The sequence below is a fragment of the Sparus aurata genome, chromosome 6, assembly GCF_900880675.1.
Source record: "Sparus aurata chromosome 6, fSpaAur1.1, whole genome shotgun sequence".
NCBI lineage: Eukaryota > Metazoa > Chordata > Actinopteri > Spariformes > Sparidae > Sparus > Sparus aurata.
Window position 1 is genome coordinate 2822276 of NC_044192.1, and position 26203 is coordinate 2848478.

The window sequence follows — 26203 nt, forward strand, 5'->3', positions numbered from 1 at the left end:
GACTCCCTCTGGAGAGATCAAGTTAGCAGACCGCTCATTTACGGAGTTTTATCAACCTCAGAAACGACCGCACGACAACAATACACCGCAGTAAATGGATCCAAATATAAACCGCCACCAAAAAGCCACAAATAATGCTCAGAACAGCACCAAACTTCAGCAACAGTACAAATAGGGTCTCAGCACATAGTCCGGGGCATCTAACCTCCGCTAGCTTAGCTGGATTTCTATTGAAAAGCTGACTAAATTTACCACTCTTCTGCAGCAGCTTCCTGTTGACGGGAAGTCCCGACGAGTCGATTACCGAGTGCAGTAGAGTTCCGCGGCTCATGGATGAAAATGTATGATTATGACTCCATGGAAAAGCAATCAAAGTTCATCTGTGTCTTACCTGCCAGTTTATAACAGTTATTATCGAGAGCGGACAGGGAAAAGAACGGAATTGAGCATTTCTAACCGCACTCGGTAATCGTCGCGTCGGGACTTCCCCGACCCGGAAGCTGATGGAGGAGAGTTGAAATCTGTTTTTAGCTTCACAATAGAAATCCAGCTAAGCTAGCGGAGGTTAGATGCCCCGGACTATGTGCTGAGACCCTATTTGTACTGTTGCTGAAGTTTGGTGCTGTTCTGAGCATTATTTGTGGCTTTTTGGTGGTGGTTTATATTTGGATCCATTTACTGCAGTGTATTGTTGTCGTGCGGTCGTTTCTGAGGTTGATAAAACTCCGTCAATTAGCGGTCTGCTAACTTGATCTCTCCAGAGGGAGTCTAACACAGTTTCACAGTGTGTTAGAACATGGATTAAACTTTCACCGGAATATCCCTTTAACATGGCGTTGTGACTGATATCTGATTTCCTCCCTTTACTTCTCCCTCTCCTCACGAGATATATCCTCCCTCTCTCTTCCTCTCCCCCTCCATCGCTCACCCTCTCGTCCTGAAGGCGTCTGATTCCCCGGCGATATCGTCGCCGTATATCCAGTTTCGCGGGCTCGTTGCTAAAGTTTCTCCCTCCCCCTCTTCTCGTCCTGAACTCCTCCATCATTGCGTCACCTGATCCCTCCTTCCTCTCCCTGAACATCTAAATCTCTGGTAATTCTTCCAGTTTCGGCCTTTAAACATCCATCAGCTCATTGTAAAGCCCAGGACACACCGTACCGTCCTCCCCTCACTTCCTTCTATCTCAGCTTGTTTTTACTGAGAGTTATTAGCTCACTTCTCTTCTTCACATCGAGTCTCTCCATCTCTTTATCTGCTGCATGCTGTACTGAAGTGACTCATTCTCAGGTTCAGAAACACGTCTCCTTCTTCTTCATCCTCCCTCTCTCCCACCTTGTTTCAGTTACTTTGTCGTCATGTTTGTCAGACTGTTTTATGAAAAGTCGTCTCCATGTTTCTGTCCCTCATCTGTCCATCCGTCTTCTTCTTCTTCTTCCTGATGTTTTAAATCCGTCTGCAGTTTTCTGTCAGAATTGTCGTCGTGCACAGTTCAGAGACAAACAGACTAGAGGCTGAATTTGAATCCATCAGAGAATCTGTCTGTCAGCTTCACATTGTGCTGTTTATATTCCTGAGTAATGTGGCCAGACCATAATAATCCCCCCGGACAGCAAACAGCCTGGTTTTATTGTTTATCTGCGTCCTCTTTTTTTCACGGTGACTTATGTCTGTGGGGGAACTTGAGGCAGTGTGTGTGTGTGTGTGTGTGTGTGTGTGTTTCCCTGCAGCACTGCAGTGTGTCTGTGTGGGATTGGACGCTGCGTGTGTGTGTGTGCTTGAATTAGTCGTATATAATGAAACTTGATGGTTACAATAATCTTGCGCGTTGTGCGTCGACGCCCCGAGAGTTTGAATCTCCTGCAGTAAATTACAGCAGATTAAAGCGCTAACGACCGGCTCGTCTCTCATTCTTACATGTTGTGATATTCAATAAGCGTTCGCGGCTCAGACGGCTGAATGAAGCGTCGTTATCTGCGGACGGAGAAGCAATAAGCTGCTAGATGTGAAATGTTTGATAAAGTCTGTGTGACTGAGTGAGGTGAGGTGGTGTTCATATCGTATATTTAATTATTGTTAAATTTTAAAAACTCATTTCCCCACATTAGCTGTTGTTATCGCGGTCTCTGATAGCTGCTTCCTGAGAACAGGAGCGATGTGTGGCCGCGGCGTCGCCGGCTGCAGGAAACAATCAGTGAAAGTCGTTAAAGCTCAACAAAGAAAAGAGGCCTCGTCCTCAACATGTAGGTCGACTGTGCAGCAGATCGTTACAACACGTATTTATTATTGTTGCTGAGAGGAAACAGCAAAGGAAGACGTCAGGTGATGATGTATATGTATCTAGATACATGAGCTACGATACGATTCAGGGGCGATACATTTTAAATACGGAACGATTCGATACGATGCAATCTGATACAGTTCTTAACATTTCTTTAATGTAGACATTCATTTTCCATTAATTACAATAAGCAATTTATAAAAGTGGCATTGCTTAAAGGGACAGTGTGTGATATATCAAGTATTTAGCACCATCTAGCTGTGAGGTTCTACACTGCAACACTCCTTTGCTCGCCCCTCCCGTTCTGAAGACATTGGAGACGTTCCGGAAGCTACGGTGGCCCTGACGGACAAGAAACTCATTTTCAAAATATGGACTCTTTCCCAACAGCGTCGAGTATTTCTACTGATTCAAGTAATGAGGTAAAGATGTAGTTGGTTATTAAGGCTGTAAAACTAGAGGTTCCCTCTCAGTTCAGCAGTCAAGCTAGCTCTGAGCGAAAACACGTTTAGCCTAACTACGTAGTACCACGTGGTGCTTTGTGTCCCTCTCGGCAGTCCGTAGTTTTTTAAAACCAGAAAGACATGGTGGCCTCCATAGAGCTTGCCCGTGCTGTGTATATTCAGATAGGTAATTCTTCACTCAGGAGGATAAGTCAGATTGTTGGCAGAGGTAATTGTTCACCAATGAGGACTTACTTATGAACGAAGACGTTGATTTGAGTTAATAAATTACTTAAATCGTTACACACTGTCCCTTTAACTTATTTATTTGCTTTGGTGTACAATTCTGGCGCGCATTTGTCAGTGAAATGCTGTCAACTTGGTATCTTGTACCTCGGCTCTAACATATTTACCGTGTCTGGAAAGCCGTCACTCTCAGTCACACTGTGAGGTCGTAAGTCCTTCACAATAAAACAGGCTGTAGATGCCGTGATGATCTTGGACTGCGCTGAGTTGTGGCTGGAAAAAGTCTTTAACATTCATGTTGTTGTCTTGCGTGTTCTTGCTTGTGCTAGCTGTAACGTTACTAACGTTAGCATCCACAGACTTGTTCGTCGCCCCCGTAGTTTTCTGCACGCCGTCTCACCAGGTGAGTTTTCAGATTTGTCGTGCTGCTGCTGTAGCCAAATATCCCTCCTTCTTATAATGTCCAAATCTCTTCCAAACTTTAGATTTCAGATCAGCTGGTGCATTGTAAACAGTGTCGGAGTTGTCGGACATGTTGTTGTTGTGGTTTTTCCCTCAGATATTCTAACGTTACTCTCGCAGGAATCTCACGTTGACCTTTAACCTTTTACGAGAGTTGAGAGACGCTCTGCCGAATCAGCAGCAAAGCTTCCGTCAACCGATACGTAACTTTAGAATCAGGTCATCGACTCGTTAATGGTAAATTTAAATCAATACAGGGGTCTGCCTATCGATGTAGTCGCATCTTTAATGTTAAAACCAGTTACCGATTCGTACCTGTGATTCTGTACACCTCTACTAAAGAGCGACAGAGTCGACACAGGAAGGAGGATGAAACAGAGACAGAGAGACTAGAAGTTGAATTTAAATCCATCAGAGAATCTCTGTCATCTTTACATCGTGCTGTTTGTATTCCTGAGTAATGTGGCCAGACCATAATAACCCCCACGGACAGCCGACAGCCTGGTTTATTGTCCTTTGATAATAAACACTTTCTAAGGTGTGTTGGAGGTAATCCTGATTGGATTGCAGCAGCACTGAGTCGTGTCTGCAGGTGTTTCTCTCAGGTCGCACACCGCCGCAGCAGCCTGAGCTAATTAGCCGGTATGACGCCTCAGAGGTGGAACAGTGCAGGGACGCTCTCCCCAGGACGCTCGCTGCAGCTCGTTAAGCTTATTGCTCCGAGCACAGACTCATTATTGAGCGCGACTCAGATGAGAGTCTCAACATCTTCCTCTCAGCCGGGCTGAGGTGGCAGGACAGCCGTCCGATTTAGAAGAATTCAGACTTAACGGCAGATTTAACCATTTATTTAATGTTTTACACACACATACCAGAACTTTCAGTGAACGTGCAGGACCGCACACATGACGAGCGATCAGACATGGCTTCAGAAAATAACAGACATGTAGGAGTCAGCTGGTGTTATGCACAAACAAAACAATCCAACATGGCTGAACGCAGTCAGGTCACACTGCTGGATGTTTTTAAGGACACCTGCAGAGATTTCCAGCTGATTTGTGGTGTCAAGTCGGCTTTTTTTCACAGGAAGTCAGATCAATTACATCCGATAAAATGATTTTATCTTTAATCAAACCAGGATCGTTTCCTCAAACTATCAAAGTGTTTTTTTGCGCCTGAACAGAACCAGAGTATGAACACGGCGATGTGACGAGAGAGAAACAGAAAGAAACTTAAACTGATCTGTTGTTTTGCAGAAACATACAGTCTAGTCTTTAGGCCGCAACCTGTTCAGACGAGTCTGGTATCAGAACCATTTATCTGGAGGAGTGAATCTGAACCAGAATCTGCCCAGTAATCCTCGAGAGTGGAGCCAGTAAGAGTAAGAAAACCAGCTGCCCTCTGCAGCACTGATCAGGAAACAGCTTCCAGCAACAAGTACGAAACATTTCACTGCAAAAACTCTGAGCAGAAGATCGACACCGAAGCAATCTGACTCCTGCCGACACTCGACTATCTGTCTCTAAACTTAATACAAGTTGCATGAAGTTAACAGAACTTTTATTCTGTCTGTCAGCTTCTACTGAGGTCCCAGGACCAGCAGAACACCAACATGGGTCATTTTAAAACACCAGAACACATTTCTAAGGAAGACATAATGTGACAGATCCTTAAAAGCATCATCGTCATTTCCCTGAATTTTACACAGAAACTGGTCGATTATTCTAGAAGTAAGAAACCTGCAGAAACATTGGAAACAGCGTAGTTTGGATCAGAACACACAACATTTCTGTGCAAACGATGTCAACATGTCATTTAAATATGTACATTAGTCCAATAATCTTGTTCTCGGGTGCTGAGCTCAGCGTGGTGTTCGTCTGCAGCGCTCAGCTTTATTTCTTGTTTATCAAACTGAGAAGTGAACAATAAAAACCTGAGCGTGCTGGAGGCCGAGCTCAGCGTGGGCCGAGGGGTCGCGCTCCGCTCGCTGCTGCTCGGCCTGCAGGCAGACACGATGACTTCCCGCTAGAGAGATCGCTGCAGCTCTCGGTCACGGAGCTGAAAAACAGCAAAACACGAGCAAAGAGATTCGTTTCAAATGCTGAAAACATCTGCGACACACCGAGGACAGGAAGTGAGCTGTCGCTTCCTCCTGAGCTCATTTTCCACATCAACACACCAATATTTTCCTCACTGTACATGAGTGACTTTAGAGCCTGCAGCTGTGTGTGTGTGTGTGTGTGTGTGTGTGTGTGTGTGTGTGTGTGTTTTGCAGAGCTGCAGTCTGTTGTGCATTAGTGAGAGCGGCTGGGCAGATATTGACATCTGCCTCTTACAGCTAATTATAAGCCGTGTGGAGGAGAACGTGTCCAGCAGAAGACTTCAGAGACGTTTACTGAACATCAGGACGTTGAATTATCGAGCGCTGGTTAAACGTCTGCAGTATAAAGTGTCCTCGAACACCAATCAGACGCTCCACAGCTTCATCAAACATGACTCACAGACGCCACCAGACGTTGCTCTGAATCGCAGCTGAAATTTTAAGATTCGATCCGACACGGAGAGCGAAGACGAGTGATGAGCAGGTGAAACAGAATCTGACTTTATTTCCTTCCATCCATCAGGACTTGAGTAATTACTGCCAGCCTGCTGTGACAGTGACGACCAATTTAGTAACAGCGACAAAGAATATGTAGCACACTGAGCGTTCATTATAACTGTCCCTCACATATTAATTGTCCAATCACACCAGAGCGAGGCACGTCAGATCTGTCACAGTTTGGTTTCTCCACATGTTGATGTGTCACTTAAAGGTGCAGCGCGCCTTTTTTCTTGAGGAAGATAATTGACTGTCAGGTCGTCAAAGCACATCATGACTGAATTAGCCTGTAAAAGTTGTCACACACAAGATCTGTTGCTGCAGTAATCTTGTCAGAGAAAAGAGACAACAGTGTGTTTTTAAAAATGAATAAATAATCTGATTACAGCTGTAATCTTGTCAGGAGAGGAAGCCGTGTGTCGGGTTCAGTCAGCAATTCTGGAGCGACGCATCAGGATGGATGTTGTGTCGTTTTTGTCCATAAATCACAAATCATCCTTCAACTGCAAGATTATACAGCAGGTTCAGTCGACGCTCCCGTCACAGTACAAGACGTATATATTATCAAGACTTCACAGAGTGACGTTTGTCTGACTCCTTCTGAACGTTTGATATGTGACTGATTATTTCAGACATTTTAATATGTTGACTTATCTGTAACTGAAGTGCAATGTGCCGCCTTGTTTCTAAAACAGGGGTAATATTCCTTCTTGTCCAAAAAGCTGCCACTGAGGTCAACGTAAACATGTGACGTGACATGAAGTACGAAGTTGGGCGTGAACAGTGACGCAGGCAGTGGCGTGCACAGACTTTTTGAAGGGCAGGGGCGAAAAGAAGGGCACTTTAGCGTGCGTTTTGGCTCCCAAGAGGGCACTTTAGCGCATGTTTTGGCTCCCAAGAAGGCACTTTAGTGCGTGTTTTGGCTCCCAAGAGGGCACTTTAGCGCGTGTTTTGGCTCCCGAGAAGGCACTTTAGTGTGTGTTTTGGCTCCCAAGAGGGCAGTTTATCATGTTTTAACCAGCCAGTGGGGCAGTTTAGTGTGTTTTGCCAACCAAGAGGGCACTTTAGCACGCTTTTTTGGCTCCCAAGTGGGCACTTTAGCACACATTTTGGCACCCAGGAGGGCACTTTAGCGTGCATTTTTCAACAATTGAACAACTGCCCCCCCCTTGTGCACATCACTGGAAGCAGGTCGAATTTGTCTTCAAAATAAGAGCTTTACATTGCACCCCATTGGAGTTTAGAACTGGGTTCTTAGCGGGGGGCTTTTAATTTGAAAGTAGCGACCGTTAGTAGCTTGCTGCTACAGCAACAAGCGGACAACGAAGACAGCTTCAGAGACCAAGGAGACGCTAGCATCTCCTGGATCTCAGCGGCTGTCCAGTTGCTCATCTTGAGACGCGGATGAAGTGATGGACTGACTGCTGTGATCAGCTGTTTCCTGGTTTTGAAACACCCCGGCTGTGGGTCGCACAACAGTGCAGGTCATCCACACCTCCGCCCACCTCACACAACTGCCGGCACATCGACGGCTCGGATTTAGATACGGAGGTGGAAATAAGTGTACCCTGTGAGGCGGCAAATTGGCGGACCAGAACAGACCCCCAATATACCGCCTTCTGTCTGAATCAGTGGACCAAGCTGCAAAAAGGACGGCTGATTGTCGGCTCGCTGCCCTGTATAAAAACTTCTTGAGAAACAAAGCACGAGATGACTTAAAGATATTTAACTTACTATCATCGGAAGGAAGGAAAGAAACCAGAAAATATTCACATTTAAGAAGCTGAAATCAGGTATTTTGGGTTTAATTTCTGAGCTTTCGATTATCAAACTCATTGGTAATTGATTTAACAGGTGACAATAATAGATTAGCTGTTAACATCTACTGTGTCTCAGCCTCCAGACCAACAGCTGTAGTTCTCTCTGTAGGTTGGCTTCACGCCTGTGTTTCTGTGAGATGATGTATTCTGATCTGTACCGACCCTGAACTCAAGCAGCACTTTGCCTCGGCTGCCATTTGACAGAAAACAACTCTGCAGTGAGCGAAGTGGGCCGACGAGCAGAAGGTCATGAGTTCCATTTCTCTGACTGCCTGGGAGAAAGAAACCGTGGCGGGGAGACTGAAAGTAAAGCTCCATCATCTGCTCCAGTAGAGCTGCTCAGCGGTCATTACCTGAGGACCGGTTGCTGTTACAACTCCAGAGAGTCGAGTGTTGCTGGAGCCAGAATTTGGAACAAAGTAGAAACTCAGTATTAAATGAACATCACTCACTTTTGTCAGATGAAAAATGGCGACAGCCTTCAGACAGAACTCAGGACAGACGGCGGATGTGTTCCCCATCTTCCCCCGGGGCTCCTCTGGAACCAAAGGGATTATTGTATCTATATATATTTATGTATAGATAAACCAAAATGAGCGCTAACTACAGCGGTGTATGTCTTCTCGTGCTGTTACCATAGTTACCATCACCGGCTGGCTACCCAGTGCAAAACCTAAAAAAGATAATTCGCATTAAAATTGAGAGGAAGCAGAAAACTCATTGAGCGCCTTATTTCTTCCCTGTCACTGTAAACCTGTTAGCTGTTAGCAATCCTTGAGTCCTGTGGTGAGACTAGCTAAGGGAGCTAACAGCTAACTGAGCTCAGATAAAAACAGAGTTCAACTCTCCTCCATCAGCTTCCGGGTCGGGGAAGTCCCGACGTGACGATTACCGAGTGCGGTTAGAAATGCTCAATTCCGTTCTTTTCCCTGTCCGCTCTCGATAATAACTGTTATAAACTGGCAGGTAAGACACATATGAACTTTGATTGCTTTCCATGGAGTCATAATCATACATTTTCATCCATGAGCCGCGGAACTCTACTGCACTCGGTAATCGACTCGTCGGGACTTCCCGTCAACAGGAAGCTGCTGCAGAAGAGTGGTATATTTAGTCAGCTTTTCAGTAGAAATCCAGCTAAGCTAGCGGAGGTTAGATGCCCCGGACTATGTGCTGAGACCCTGTTTGTACTGTTGCTGAAGTTTGGTGCTGTTCTGAGCATTATTTGTGGCTTTTTGGTGGCGGTTTATATTTGGATCCATTTACTGCAGTGTATTGTTGTCGTGCGGTCGTTTCTGAGGTTGATAAAACTCCGTAAATTAGCGGTCTGCTAACTTGATCTCTCCAGAGGGAGTCTAACACAGTTTCATGGTATGTTAGACCATGGATTAAATTTACACCGGAATATCCCTTTAAGCTATACACATACTAAACTGGCATGAAAGCACGTTTGCTTGATACTCTACATCTTGCTGTATTGCCTGTAAATGTTATCATCATCTGTTATGTCTTCTGTAATAAAAAGTCCAAGATATTAAATCTCATTAATGACCTCGAGATTATGATCGGACAGTTTGATTACTTTTCTTGGAGCCGGTTTGAGAAACAACTTTTCTGCAGAATCGTTTTCAGAGTTCAGCCGCGGTCGCTGCTGCTTGACTGCGAGTCGTGTACCGCAGAGCCTCCCAGTCCTTCACAGCCGCCTCCTGATTCACACTCACACCACACACCCTCTGCTGGGAGCCTCCCAGTGCCGCCCAGCCACAGCACTGGTCTCTGAGACGTCTCCTCTGGAGGGGTTGAAGTGCAAACCAGTGAGTTTTCACGTTTAGCCTATTCTTAGCAGGGAGCAGCTCTCCAGGCTCGACGTCACGCGCCGAGATCCACGTCCCATCTGTGTGCTGCAGTTTATCTCAGCTGTGTGTGTGTGTGTGTGTGTGTGTGTGTGTGTGTGTGTGTGCTGTCCCAGTCACTACTGTCAGTTCACAAGGTTGGCCTAGTTCTGCTGATGCTGAGGACGACTTCCCTCCGCTCGTTCTCTCCGTTATAGCGTGCCTGTTTTTATTAACATCTCCTTCTGTACTCCGTGTTTCTGTTCTACAGTTCCTTCTCGTGTCGCTTTAAAAGCTTCTCTAAATATCTGAATCTGCTTCACACGCACGCAGGCCGACAGTCACCACACATGCGTATGAATAAATGAACACACGCAGAAAAAGTCGTCTCATCACCATCTTTCAATAATCTGCTTTCCTCTCTGTCTTGTTCACATCGTCACACTGTCAGATCTTCATCCTCCTCGTCGACCGTGGAGCGTCTCGAGGGTAACGAGGGAAATCTCTCTCACGCTCACACACTCCCGTACACTCTCACATGATCCATCTGCTGGGGTGCTGAGTGCACTCGAGACTTTGCCTGCCTGTGGGCATCGTGGAGGATGTTAAGACGTCAGGCTTCGTGTCTTAATTAGGACGAGATCTGTTCGCCGGGCACGATGACTCCAGAGTCCCTAATGTGCAGACGGTTCATACCGTCGTGTAATTAGAAACTAATTTGTGGACAAGCATTAACAAACATCTCTCGGCCTGTTTCAAACATGTCTGCAGACAAACGGACACAGTAAACTCCGTCACACACACACGAACACATATACAGATGTCGCCAACATTGTTCTGATTTGTCATGGAGGCACGTTGACCAGAGAGGATTTGAGAGAGCACAGAACACATCTGCATGATCCTCAGTGGTTTGAGAGCGCAGAGACTCGGACGGATCAGAGCAGAATCACAAATTCATGAGCAGAACAGACGATTTGAGCAGCGAGATCGACTGTTCAGCTACAACCCGAATCCAGAAATACAAAACCTGCAAACATGAGGCTGCGAAACCGAGGGAGGGTTTCTGAACTATTAGCAAATGACCAGCCAGGATATAATGTGAGCGGTTACAAGAGAGCTGCTTCTCTGTGACAAAAGCAGATTTTTTTTTAGGACACCAGAGAATATATCCTGGGTTTTTTTGAGGAGTCAGAAGTGGGTTTTGTACAAAGTGAAACTCTCGCCAAAATGCAAATGAGTCAAACCTTCGTGTAAAAGCATAATTACGACAAAAGAGGCACTTTTAAGATTTACCGTATTTTCGTTTTGGGAAGTTTTCTTGTTCCACTCGCCGCCGTCCTGCCAGTGGAGAAGTGTCGATCTCAGAATGTGACGTAACCTGGAGGACAGTTAAGGTGGAACTACTGTCTTCCAGCAACAACTATCCACGCCAGATCTCACGTGACTTTTCCAGCTTTTGATTTTAGCTTTGTTTCTTATATGAGGCTCCTTTTTCAACTTCAAGGTCAATATTGTTTTTTGCTAACGACAAAACAACAAATTATCCTGCATTTATATGGAACTAAGCTTTAGGAGCGTTCCACCTTAACTGTCCTCCAGGTTACGTCACATTCTGAGATCGACACTTCTCCACTGGCAGGACGGCGGCGAGCGGAACAAGCTACTGCTAACGTGAGTTGTTCAAAAACCTTCTTTTTAGTAAACTCTGTGTACACAAACAATGTTCTCAATGCTCGTGTTCATGTGTAGAGACCCTGGTGATACTACCAGCAAAGTTTCATGTTGTGTCGAGACTTCTTACTGTTTTAAACAGAGAGATTTTGATGCTATCGTAAAAGTGCCCGTAGCACTCCCATTGAAAATGAGTTTGACCTGAAAACCAAAATACGGTAAATAATAAAAGTGCCTCTTTCATTGTAATTATGCTTTTACAGGAAGGTTTGACTCTCGTACATTAAAAAAAAAGCCTTGGTTGCTTTTTGGCCACAGAGAGTTTCACTTTAAGGAGAAGAGGAACATTTCCAGCTGATTCTGTGGTGATGAAAGCAGGTGTTTCTGTAAGAAGAGCGACTCTGCACCACAGATTAACAGAATAAAAACAAGGATATGAAAGTGAAATGACTTTTAGCCAGAGCTGAAGATGGACTCAGGCAGTGGCGTGCACATACTTTTTGAAGGGTAGGGGCGAAAAGAAGGGCACTTTAGCAAGCATTTTGTCTCCCAGGAGGGCACTTTAATGCACGTTTTGGCTCCCTAGAGGGCACTTTAGTGCACGTTTTGGTTCCCTAGAGGGCAGTTTATCATGTTTTAACCAGCCAAGGGGCAGTTCAGTGTGTTTTGCCAACCAAGAGGGCACTTTGGCATGCTTTTTTGGTTCCCAGGAGGACACTTTAGCATGAGTTTTTCAACAATTGGCCCCTCGTGGCTTCTCTGTAGTCTGGTGTAACGGCAGCAGACGAAAGTTTACTTTAGTTTCACTGTTGAGGCCACAAGAATCAAGACGTGTTTGTTTTCTGTTGAAGTTCACGAGTCAAGACGGTTCGTGTGAAAGCTTTTGTGATCTCAAGTGTTCAGAACAGCCGGACAGAGCTGCGTTCTCCTCGTCAGTAAACTTCATAATCCTTCTCCCTTTTAATTTGCAAAATCGTCCTCTCTATCACACACACACACACACACACACACACACACACTCCAGGGATTCCCATTTATTCCCTTTCACATGCTTCTGCCTGGAACACACAACTAAACGTGCGTGTAATATGTTTCCGAGGCAGATATGATGCATAAAACATGAGCAAGTTCCACAAAATGCAGCATAATATTCAATAATCCTGCACAGTTTACAGCAAGAATCCACTAAGAGGCTTTGAGAGGGATCTAATGTGAGTTTATTTACCATATTTCCCTGCGTGTCACGTATCATCACGGTCGGGTTTAGAGTTGGAGCGGTTGTTAATGTGGGTCACGGCTCCACACAGAACTTCTGCAGTCCTGAATTAAAGAAGAAGACGCAGATACGACTGTACAGAGAGCAGCAATGAGCTCTAATGATCTCTGCATGTTCACAGCGGTTAGAGATGGATCTGTTTGAAAAGCTAGAACAGGGTAATTTTCCCAGATACGTGGATGACAGAAAACTTCAATATTTCACAAAACAATCACCAGAATAATTATGAGACAAGTAAGTTTCTGCAGAACCAGAACTGTTCACGTTTTCTTTGGGTTGATCTTGTTATGTTTAGGCACACAAACCACTCGGGTAGGTTAAGAAAACATGGTTAGATAGTTTGATGGTTCGATGGTTCGATGGTTTGATGGTTCAGCTTTCTGTGAACATCAGCTGGTTTTGGTCGCCACAAACACATCTGGAGTTTCCACATCGCTTTTTATAAAACACCCAGTTTTGACACCACAAAACTGGAAATGTCTCCAGCTGTGGTTGCGTGTTTGACTGCCTTGTTGGTGTGTAACTGTCACCTCCACCTCCACCTCCTCCTCCCTCTCCTGCACTTCCTCCTCCTCCTCCTCCACCTCCTCCTCCTCCTCCTCCTCCTCCTCCCTCTCCTCCTCCTCCTCCTCCTCCTCCTCCTCCACCTGCTCCTCCTGCTGTGACAGGTGGCTAATAACCATGAAATGTGAACATGATTGACGCGTTTGGTTCAAAGATCAACCTGGATGTTTCTGTGCTCACATGACATCCTGCAGACTGGGCGGACGTTTCATCATCCGACAAAGATAAATGACAGTTATGATGTTAACACTGAGTTTTACACAGAACTTGTTGTTGGGTTGTTCTGTGGATCAGAGCCGGCTCGGATCTGGTTTTACGTAAGAGACAGTTCATCCTGTCGGGACTTATTTTCTCGATAGTGACCGCCGTTCTATACATTATCCCGCTTATTACACGGTTACTTGCCAACACAAAAGAAAACTTGGCACAGAGTGTCTTTATACAATTTATTTGTTACCATTCAGTGTTTTTCAGCAGAGAAATATAGTTCGCCGAACCGACATCGTTTCTCTTCTCCCTCTTCGCTGCTATCCTCTCTTTTTCTTTTCTTGAGCGGTGACGACAACTCAGCCTTTAGCCGAGAGTTGAAATCACCGTATTTTCCAAGAATATTAAAGTTAATGTGAAACTCATCCATACTAGTGGCCAAGGAGTAAGTTTTTCCCCGGTATGAAGTAGACTACAGATCAGCTGACGCCGCTTAGCGACCGAAGACGCTGCGGTGAAAAGTGACTGGACTACTTGCGGAGCAAAGATTGTAGAGCGCGGAGTGATACGAAATATGTGAATCAGAGGCAAATAGGCCACTTTCCTTGACGACGGTCAAATACGGTCAGTTATACGAAAATAATTGACCACCGAATGTTTGGAAGGCCCATTCAAGTTTGATTCTGATGACAGCCTGGTGTGTTTCTGTGGATCAGGCTCAGACGAGTTCAAATCATATTCTCAAAAAACAAAAGTTTGGCTTCTCAAATCCGTCCAGAGTAAACCCTCTTCCCAAAAAACAAATCAAAAGAGGATCTTTGGAACAGAATATATCTCTGTCAGATGAGTCCGCTGCAGAACGAGTCAGGCGGTCTGAAATATGAAAACAATACTTGGAGAATCTCTGATCCTGTTTCTGAGTCTGATGATTGAACGTAGAATCAACATCGTGACACCCCGACGTGGAAATACGTTGAGTTTTGCACGTACACAGTCGCAAATCAACAACTTAGATGAAATATGCACGTTTACATGTAAATAGAAATAGTTTATGTTGACATCTTTAAATTCACGAGTCTTAATCTTGCCTGATGGCTCACACAGAGTGCCTCCTGTTGCTACGTTAGCATGTAGCTCCTCTTCTGTCTGGCACCTGCCAAATTAGTTTTTCATCAGTTTTAAATCTCACTCTGTATTAACGAGGAGGTTGTTTAAGGATTACAGAGCTACAGGGGGTCGTCACATCTGATCATCGCCGCCACATCATCATCCTCCAACTGTCTACACCTCTCCGTCAGCCACGCAGTGAGTCACGTAGAGACATTAGTCATGTGTCTGCAGGTCAGGGCCGTCTAACTTTATGATATTCTGTAGTTTCAATGAGTCACCACACTCTCCAAAATGTTATAATCAACAAAGTTCACAAAGCAGAACGGAGAGCATCTCATTTCCCTAATTGAGCCCCGGTGGACTCTGATGTCCGGAGTCTTTTCTACAGTTCTGGGGATTCAAACTCAAAGATTTCTCCCTCGTGTGGCTGACAACATGCAACGTTATCCAGCGTTGCTTTTAAGTAAAGATGATAAGAATCACGTTCAGAAGTCGGCTGCACTTTCTCTCGCGAGCGAGTGTCGATCCGTTCTTTCCGGCCTCCGTCCTTTTCGCTCAGATCACATCGTTTGCATTTGTGTTGCACATAAAAGATGACTCGCAAATCTCATATCGTGCTGTGAAAACTAACCGGTGCTGTAATGTGCCTCAGCTGAGAGCACCAAACATCTTCTCTCCGTACGCAGAGTCTGTGTTCGTCTCACGAGACGCCATCTTTAAATTATTCACAGCTATTAGATTCTTACAAACGTCTCTTCAGTTTGGAGCTTTTGGTGAAAAACTCTGCAGCAGCGATGAAATATTGAAACTAACTTCCGACGCCGGAGCCTAAATTGAATTATACTGTCAGGGTAAAAGACTCATTAAACACACCCACACACACAGACACACACACATACATGCACACACACACACACACACACACACACACATGCACACACACACACACACACACACACACCCCTACATACACACACACACACACACAAATGCACACACACACACACACACACGTTCTTGCACACTTGTAACTACACATCCATTATACAGAATATCATTCTCTTGTGTTTCCTCTCTCACAAACACATTCATAAACACACACACACACACACACACACTCACACACACACACACACACACACACACACACACACACACACACACACACACACAAAGGCCACAGGCTAAGTGCTGTGACGGCCGAACAGATGTGAGTCATTTGTCAGACTATTGACCCAATCCGCTGGATAAACTAAATGCCAATACGAGCCAGGCAGAGCGATGCTAATCCCTGTGTGTGTGTGTGTGTGTGTGTGTGTAGGTGTGTGTGTGTGTGTGTGTGTGTGTGTGTGTGTGTGTGTGTGTGTGCTCTTAACGTTGCTCGAGGTAGAGGAAAAACATAATTGAATAATTTCGGAGCACAAAGTGAACCAGCAGCAGCAGATTCAGGAGTTTGATGTAAACTGTTGGGAACATTTTGTTTCCTGTCGATTTGTCTCCACCGTCCTCGTCTGTGATGTCAGTATATTATATTATATTATATTATATTATATTGTATTTATAGAAACACTCTGTGTGACAAATTATAATCTGAATCAGATCTTTCGGGGATTACAGGCTGATCCAGCATGAGTGGTCGGGATAATGTCTGAATCTGACACACATGTCGAACATCGAAGTCTTCTGATGTGTCATTTTCATCTTTAAGCTGGAAAGACTTTTATTCCTCACTGCCATTAGTAAACACTTAAACTCAGTCAGTCAGCACTGTGATCATCATGGACAGAGTTATTTAGAATTATACAGTTTTTTTTCACAGTTCACAGATTCAAATTCAACATTTTCAAACAACTTGAGTGAACTCTGGAGCGTTTCTCCTCTCAGGACGCGTTTCAGTGCAGGAACGAGTCGAACAGTCACCTCGGGTTGCCAGGTTTGACACATCTGTCACAAACACCCATACGATCATCAGATTATTGGTAATTTCTCCCAATGATCTCCTGATTATCAATCAGGTGTGCAGCAGCAGACAGGGTTAAACAATGGGAGACTCTCACTAAAGATTGTGAGTGTTGGCCAGAGATTTCGTTTTTAAATCACGCGTATTAACTTTGCACACTGTTCCAGAACAAATCTGAGCTAAAATAAACACCTCAATGTATTTCACATCTAGTCTAATAGAAGAACAACATGGGTCGGAGCGTTAAAGCCTCCAAATCCTCAAATATTGACTCATTGGGTCGACGGCTGCCGACCTTCAAACCCAAAGCCTCAGTGAGAGACTCAACATCCAACTATCTCACACACTGGACCTTTAAAGGTGTTTTCTTCACCTGTGTTGTCTCCATTTAATCTATTAGATTATGTTTGTTCTGACTCTGGTGCAGCTGTGAGCTCTTTCAACGCAGCTGTTCATTAAAACCTTCCATTTGTTGAACTGTTTGAACGTAACTCAGTACGTATAGAGGGACTCTGAGCTAATTGTTCAACTTGAGTTCAGTTTTAAAAGGTTCTCCATCAGAGAACGGTCAGAGATCTTCAGTGTCACCACAGGTGTGTCTCCGCTCTCACCTGCTCTCATGTACGGTGGCCGGGAGGTGCAAACCAAAATTACAAAATGTGAAACACTTTTACGAAGCTTGAGACAAATTTACATTTTGGAAAACATTTCTACATATCATAAAACAAATTAACATGATACAAAACACTTTTACAAACGCCGAGACAAATTTACAAATAACATCAACCGGAAAGGGAATGTACCAACTCTGGGGTTGAACCGGAAGTGATAACCCGGCAGCGGCCAATTGGAGTTGTTGTTGTTGTTGATGGAGTTCATGGTGAGCTCAAGATGTGAGTGAGGTTTTTGCCCGTTTTGTGGACAACATATGAGCCGTTTAACGCGGTTCTGTTCTTCGTGTGGTCGGTCTGTAGAGTTTTTAAGGGACATGGACCAGATATGCTGCAGCAGTGCATAAAATATTTGAATGAGGGACACTCGTACGCCGTAATCGTGGACATGATGTCATGTTTACACAGTGTTCACATCAGCTTGAGGTCTCTGAAAAGCAAACTGAATGGAGCTGTGTTATATCGCAGAAGGGATTACTCCTCTACTCCTGATGTGAACACCGTGTAAACATGACATTATTTGAAATTTGTCTCAGCGTTTGTAAAAGTGTTTTGTATCATGTTAATTTGTTTTCTGAAATGTAAATTTGTTTCGGTAATGTATTTTTGTTTTATGATATGTGGAAATGTTTTCCAAAATGTAAATTTGTCTCAAGCTTCGTAAAAGTGTTTCACATTTTAGTAGTTTTGGTTTGCACCTCCCGGCCACCGTACTCACGGACAAACCTGTCCGAACACAAGCCAAGAGACGGAGACGGAGCGAGACAGCTGCATCAGACGATGACAGACTGACGATGATGGAGTGACGGCCATGACAGCGAGTTACAGTGAACAAATGAGGCGGAGAGGGAGGGAGAGATGTCAGCGACGGCATCCAGAGCGGTGACGGTGTCACGCTGAGTGGTGTTAATAATAATGGAGGCCCAGAGCCGCTCTGAGTGACAGAGAGAGAGTGGCGGCCATGATACAGAGATAGATGGTGACAGTGACAGAGAGACGACGACTGAACGAGACAGACGCAAACGATCCAGCCACCTCGAGGCGTGAGGTGTGTGTCCTCTGCCCAACAATCAGACTGTGTGTGTGTGTGTGTGTGTGTGTGTGATAATGGCAGGACTCGTTTCACTTGAGAACACACAGATTGATTTTTTTTGTCACAGATTTTCTGCTGAATGTCTCGTATTGCTACGGAGCCCCGTAACGACATGGGAGGGAAAAAAAGATAGGTGACAAAAAAAAAAAAAAAACATACTTTTGTGAGATCTCACAAAAATGTTTTGATTTAGGTCAATGTATTTCCGGGTCAGGGAAACCGACAACAAAAATATGTAAATATGTACATTTGTCGATTCTATTCTATTCTATTTTTCTTTCCTTTTTAATTTTGTTTGTCTATTTTTCTATTTCTCTGTCTTGTAATATTCTGCTGTCGCAACAAACAAATGTCCCCGTCTGCGGGACATTAAAGGAATTCTGATTCTGATTCTGATTCTGAAAACAAACTAATATAAAAATGGAGCATGCACAGATGCACACCTGTAGGAGAGGTTTACAGAGTTTTATTTTGAGATTGGCCTCAAATATAAAGACATTAAGTCAGTGCTTGGCAGTAGACACAGTGAGAGACATCTGAAGAGACTATTAAACACAAGGGGACTCTCTCGTCACGGTCCTGGTTGAATTTATTAGCAACCAACTGCAAAACTCTGGACAGCTTCACTGGTACTGTTGGATGTACGCCAAATGTAACGTTATGATTGAGTGCTGACATTAGTTCAAGCTAGTGTAACATTAACGCTAACTCCATATCCCCCTATATTAGTCACTATCCCAGGCTCTGTGTTAGTACGTCCTCGTCTCTTTGCATACATATAATGTCCTCTTTTAGGAACTCTCTTGACTGCAGGAAGTGCCCAGAATCCTCCTCCATGACTCATACTTTTTGCTGATTCCCAAATGGCCGAGTGACCGCAAGCGACCAGCAAAGTGTTGCAGATTATGTGTTGTGTTTTAATCCAGAGAAGTTATTGTTGTATCTGTTTACAGCACAACCGCACACACACACACACAGACTGTTATTAAAGAAGTCAACAGTGACTGAACCTGCACTCTTCAGTTACTCTCAAATATTCAAAACTGATTCAGAATATGACAAAAATGTCCATCTTGTTTTATTGTAGATGTTTTTTTAACCGCTCCCTCTCAGTGCTCACATCAGTGATAAGTACACATTGTTTCCTGTGACCAGCGCTGGTATCGGACCTCGAACGCACCGCCCTTGTGTATCTGGGTTAATGGCGGACCCTGCCACAAATTAAGGAAACAAAACCACAACACGCAAAGCCAACAGTTTTTGGTTTATGGGTTGTGATTTCTTGAAAACCTACAGCGTTAATTCATACATTGTTTTAACTTCAGTGCAGCAAATATAAAATCCTTCAACATCCTGATGCTTCATGTTCCTTCAGTGGAGAAATATCATCGTAACCTGTCAGGATTTATTTCACTTTTGCTCCTCTGAATAACAAAATGATAATTTGTCTTACGTAAACTGGCTGTAGCAGCATCCTGCCGGATCTGACTCATTCTGCGTCTCAGGAGAATATTTCTTGGCCGTGTTTTTTTCCTTTTTCTCAATTATAATAAATTAATTATATAAATGTAGAAATCTGTGACGAGCCTGCGGACGGCCGCGCAACGCAGCAGCGCCGACACTTTGGATCGAGAGACAAAGTGAACACACAGTCACACATTCCAAACATTCACCCTTTATGATAATGATGATAATAATGATAATATCAGGGATTTGTCTGGATTTGTAGACTATTAAAGTGACAGTTGCAATAACAGCCGAACTCTATAAACAGACGGGACACAGAGAGTGTTACTGACGACGGAGCGACCGTCACGAGGCCTTCAGCAGCGTGAGCTCATAAAGTTGTCTTTGTGTACGAGGTTGATTCACCACAGACTGACAGAGAGAGCGACAGCAGGAACACACCGCAGTGAGCTCAGACACAAAGATTGGTTAAACAAAGACCATCAGACGGAGAGTTCAGAACCGGTCCGGTCTCGTTGCTCGTCTTCATGGTCTTCTAACGGGACCTCGACACAGCAGGGTGTCAGATTAAACTTTGGCCTGAAGGCAAACCAGCACTTTTCACTCGTCTGAGTAATTTACATTCATTTTTAATATGTTAAAAGTTGCTGCTGATTAAATCCTTATAACATCTTTAATGGTTTCAGAAAGTTAGACCCTGAAATGTGATTTTAGAAGTGTGGAGGAATATGTAGGTCAGTACCACGCTGTTTTAAAGTGTTAAAGATCTTCAGAAGGCTCTTTAATACGGAAGAGGATTAGGGCCACATATGATTTTTTTTTTCGTTCTGACTTTTTTCTCAGAATTCTGACTTGAAAGTCGGAATTTTGAGAAAAAGTCAGAATTCTGGGAATAAAGTCGGATTCTGAGAAAAAAGTCAGAATTCTGAGATTAAAGTTGGAACTCTGAGAAAAAAGTCGAAATTCTGAAAAAAAAAGTCGGAATTCTGAGAAAAAAGTCAGAATTCTGACTTTATAGTCGGAATTCTGAGAAAAAGTCAGAATTCTGAGAAAAAAGTCGGAATTCTGAGATTAAAGTCGGAATTCTGAGAAAAAGTCAGAATTCTGGGAATAAAGTCGGATTCTGAGAAAAAAGTCAGAATTCTGAGATTAAAGTCGGAATTCTGAGAAAAAAAAATCGGAATTCTGAGATTAAAGTTGGAACTCTGAGAAAAAGTCGAAATTCTGAAAAAAAAAGTCGGAATTCTGAGAAAAAAGTCAGAATTCTGACTTTAAAGTCGGAATTCTGAGAAAAAGTCAGAATTCTGGGAATAAAGTCGGATTCTGAGAAAAAAGTCAGAATTCTGAGATTAAAGTCGGAATTCTGAGAAAAAAAAATCGGAATTCTGAGATTAAAGTTGGAACTCTGAGAAAAAGTTGAAATTCTGAAAAAAAAAGTCGGAATTCTGAGAAAAAAGTCAGAATTCTGACTTTAAAGTCGGAATTCTGAGAAAAAGTCAGAATTCTGAGATTAAAGTCGGAATTCTGAGATTAAAGTCGGAATTCTGAGAAAAAGTCAGAATTCTGGAAATAAAGTCGGATCCTGAGAAAAAAGTCTGAATTCTGAGAAAAAAGTCAGAATTCTGAGAAAAAAGTCAGAATTCTGAGCAATCTGCACATGTACATTTTTTTTGAGTTCTGACTTTTTTCTCAGAATTCTGACTTTAAAGTCAGAACTAAAAAAAAAATCACATGTGGCCCTAATCCTCTTCCGTACTTTAAAAACTCCTAAACCCAGTTATTCTTTATTTTATTTACATTATTGCTTTTTTACTTTGAAAAATGCCTCTGTGAGACGCTTTTTGTCTTAGAAACAGACGTCAAATCCAGCAGACTGAACTTTCATTGTGTGGTTGTAAAACACAGTTCACAAGACTCCACACAAACATTATAAAACGCTCCAGAACCATCTGGGTTTGTCTTCTCACTGCAGTTCTCTGATTTGGTTGGAGATAAATTCTTAATCCACTGTGTTCGATGTGAAGCAGACATCAGAAGCATCGAGGGGGAAACGATCTGTAGAGACGAATGTTTCACACAATGTGATGGATCAGGGATTTATTTCAGCCGCTCCAGACTCTGTGATTGTTGGATCAGTGCAAAGACGAATGGATATGGAACTGAAAGCCTCGTGGATGAGAGGTGAAAAGAAACAGGTCCATTTGCCTGCGATACAGCACTTTGGTACTCTGAGAACCTTCATCGACACGAATATAGTTTTGGTTTTGTTGTGTTTGAATGAAGCGTCTGCAAAGAGAGTCTGCCGGCTTTGGTGAGAAAAACCAAAACATCACACACGTAGAATAGAAATCTGAGCTGGTTTGGAGTGAAAGCACAGCCCGGAGGGATTCTGGGCCTTCAGACATATATTTTTTTTGTGCTGAGCCCAAAACAAGGTCATCTTTGCTCGCCGCAGTTCTGTTCGAACGCCGGTGTCGGCATGCAAAGCGAGGAGCGACACGTGAAGAGTCGATGTCGTCCATCAAAACCAGAGACGTTCACATGAAGTGAATGATGTGAGTCTGCAGGGAAAACAAACCAGTTCTTAAAAGATTTGCAGGTTGAACCAGCACAGAACCAGAACTTGGATTGCTCAAAAAAAGACACAAAAAACATGTGCAAATATGGAGGCTGGGCGATAACAGAGTAAGGACTCTTTTCAGTCCTGCACAGAGTGACTGACAGTGACTGTAACACTGGAATCAGATCTGAGGTCAGTTGTTTTCTGGGTGCACCGGTGCAGTCATGAGGATCATTCACATCACCGGCGCCTGGTACCGCAGGACTGTGGATGTGTTGAGTCGGGCTGTGATGCTGAACGTCACGCTGCTGTCACGGGTCGGGATGCAGGCCGATGACGACACAGCTTTAGTTTGAAGAGTTAAAACTGATGTCTAAGTGTCCTTTCAGAAACCAAACTCACATCGCAGCTGTTTGTTTGAGTCGCTCATATGATCCACAAGTTTCAGGACGGGGTCTCATCTCTTCCTCTCTTCCTCTCTCTCTTCTTCTCTCTCTCTCTACAGTGATCTGCAACTTCCGGGGCTCGGTGACTCAGGGTTTGGCTCTGGAGGTGGGAGAGACGGTTCAGATTCTGGAGAAATGCGAAGGTAAGACTGTGTACCTGATGAATATCTCTGTGAGACTCTGTGTAGGCGGACGTTTGATACAAACAGCAATAACGTCCTTGATCATTGTTCAGCAGAACGTCACTGAAGCGTCACGTGTCTCTGTAAACATCTTCCAGGGTGAAACAGAGATGCAGTTTAGTTCCTCCTCAGTCATATTTCTAAAGATGGCGGCTCCTATAGCTCCTGTATAAGTGGTGCTTCCTCTGCGTCATTCCTGCAGAAAAAGCCGAGTAAAACTTCATGCATCGAGTCTGAAACTGTAATGAATCAAAGACCTTTTCAGCAGAATTTGTGTTGTCAGTGAAAACAGAGCAGAGGAGCCGGAGTCGTCCCTGATAATGAGTGCAAACAGCCTGTAACAGCCTCCCGCGGGCCTGGACGAGCGCCCGAGTTATTAGTCGATGTTTCTCCCGTCGTTATTCCTACTTTAACTCACAGAAATTAGCAGCTCCAGCCCAGGATGCGTCTGAAGCCAGGAAGTGTTGTGTTTCACTGATAATGAGCGAGTGTGTGCTTCATTAGCCACAGCTGGGCAGGACGCCGCCATCGATCCAGCGCCGGCGGCCGATTGGCTCTTTCTTTACCCACGAGAGAGACGGAGAGGAGGAAGTGTTGAGCTGAGAGACAAAAGAGAGAGCGACATGACTCCTCTTCTCTTCTTCTAGTGACCAGCCTCATATTCGACCCCGAGCTCAGTTCATGGCATCCAATCAGCATCTAATTTGCTCTGGTTATCAAATGTGACGCTGCCAGCGGAGGACGGGGGGGTGATTATCTGAGCCGCGGTGACATCAGCTGGCATCGCAGCGTCGCCCCTTAACACACATGATTATCAGCTTTGGTCCAAGATCCCCGCGGCGATTTGAAGATTTCCCCGGATTCTCTCGTTATCTGAACATGCAAAAACATTTTCATATTCTAACAACGTCCAGACAAAAAGGTCGGCTGGTGCTGCGGAACAGATATTTATGAGGATGTGAAAAGTTTTAAAAGTTTATTTTATTTATATTTAATTAATTCTTTATTGAAAAAATGTGTTAATGTTTACACAGGTAGCTGTTGGTGTTCACAGATAATACAGCTACAGTAATGTGTTGAACCTTTCAGGCTGCCGTACATTCACCTGAGGCCTTCTCGCTTCTGATTGGTTGGTTCAGTCACATGTGAGTCAGAACAAGGAAGTGTGTTGTTGTGAAGCTGAAGTGCTTCTTAAAGTGAAACTCTCTGTTGCCAAAATGCAACCGAGGCTTTTTTTGTGAATGTATATGAGTTAAACCTTCATGTAAAAGCAGAATTACGATGAAAGAGGCACTTTTAAGATTTACAGTATTTTCGTTTTCGGGTCAAACTCATTTTCAATGGGAGACTCCTCCATGTTACGTCACATTCTGAGATCGACACTTCTCCACTGGCAGGACGGCGGCGAGCGGAACAAGCTACTGCTAACGTGAGTTGTTCAAAAACCTTCTTTTTAGTAAACTCTGTGTACACAAACAATGTTCTCAATGCTCGTGTTCATGTGTAGAGACCCTGGTGATACTACCAGCAAAGTTTCATGTTGTGTCGAGACTTCTTACTGTTTTAAACAGAGAGATTTTGATGCTATCGTAAAAGTGCCCGTAGCACTCCCATTGAAAATGAGTTTGACCTGAAAACGAAAAATACGGTAAATCTTAAAAGTGCCTCACTTTCACTTTAGAGTTTCACTTTAAGGAAATGATGCTCTTCTGGATCATTAAGAGCTCTCAAACCAACACAGCGAACCCTCTCGTTACACTTCTGTAATTAGGAGTAATTTGCTGTATTGAGGCAAACATGATTTTAAAAAATGTTCTGTAGGAAAACCTTCAAAAGTCCAGATGAAAAAGAAATGATAACTAAGGACCGTCTCCTTTGATATAACACTTTCCTCAGATCTGATACTTGTAGTTAGTGGATTTAGTCAAATTTCATATAATTTATTCAAAAAGTAAAGTTTTCCTTGGGAGAACGTCACAACGCCCCTGATTGCTGCCAGACTACCAGAACGCATCGTACACGACTCTATAGCATATCTTTTTGTAGATAAAGCGTTAAATGTCTTCTGTCAGACTTTCAGACATCATCCTTGAAAAAAAAGTTGTGAACATCCAGAAAAAGGTGAATATTCTTTAACAAAACCCTCGTTCTGAATAAAGTGACTCATCGGATTAAATTGCAGAGGTATAGTAAGATTGTTTCTTTGTGACGACTGGAGAAGCTCAAAGTGTTCAAACTGTTGTTGTGGTTTTATAAGTGTGATTTATTTAACATTAATTGTAGAGTCTCATCCGTCGGTCCTTTGTTGTCCTTTTACCTTTAGTTCACAGGTGCTGTGTCTCAGTTCAGGGTCTGCATCCTCTGAAGGACTCGGCCTTTGTGGTCTTTGAAGGCGAGTCCTTCAGAGAGACCTTGTTAACCTCGTCAGCCGTTGTTAAATGTGACGGTCTAGCCTTTGGAGCATTTCCTGGTTGTGTCACCAGATGTTTCACCCTTACGTCATGATTTCTGCCGCCCAGGCCCGCGAAAGTGACGATCTACGCCACGCAATGTCGCCTTTTTCTCTTTCTTTCTTCCTTTTCGGGGGCGCAAAGAATCTTGGGATATGTGAGACCAGGAAGGATCGTAGCAGTGCATCCTCCAGAAACAGGAAGGAGAACGAGCATCTGGAGGAGCCTTCAGACTGGGACAGACTTCTTTATTCTTTGTCTTTATTTAACATTTGCAAAGTACAGACAATCAGAGTGAAAGTAAAAAAAAAGGTGATACAGAGATGTTACAAAAGAATAAAAAAAGATATCTATATAAAAATAATACATAATTTAAATAAAATGAGACACAGCATGAGTGTTGAAGAGAGACCTTTCCTGCAGGTGTCCTCTTACAGGTGTCCTCCTATAGGTGTCCTCCTGCAGGTGTCCTCCTGCAGGTGTCCTCTTACAGGTGTCCTCCTATAGGTGTCCTCCTACAGGTGTCCTCCTACAGGTGTCCTCCTGCAGGTGTCCTCCTGCAGGTGTCCTCCTATAGGTGTCCTCTTACAGGTGTCCTCCTACAGGTGTCCTCCTGCAGGTGTCCTCCTGCAGGTGTCCTCCTATAGGTGTCCTCTTACAGGTGTCCTCCTACAGGTGTCCTCCTGCAGGTGTCCTCCTACAGGTGTCCTCCTACAGGTGTCCTCCTGCAGGTGTCCTCCTGCAGGTGTCCTCCTATAGGTGTCCTCTTACAGGTGTCCTCCTGCAGGTGTCCTCCTGCAGGTGTCCTCTTACAGGCATCCTCCTACAGGCGTCCTCCTACAGGTGTCCTCCTACAGGTGTCC

The 26203-nt window shown here is 44.0% G+C and overlaps 1 protein-coding gene across 1 annotated transcript in view; it reads left to right on the forward strand.

Annotated features, from left to right (window-relative positions):
- Positions 1-26203, forward strand: part of LOC115582774 (dedicator of cytokinesis protein 3-like) — a 391011-nt gene that overhangs the window by 285363 nt on the left and 79445 nt on the right. The window contains exon 2 of the mRNA XM_030418974.1: positions 22768-22851. Within this exon, the coding sequence (XP_030274834.1) occupies positions 22768-22851 (84 nt within the window). The remainder of the gene's footprint in view (positions 1-22767; positions 22852-26203) is intronic.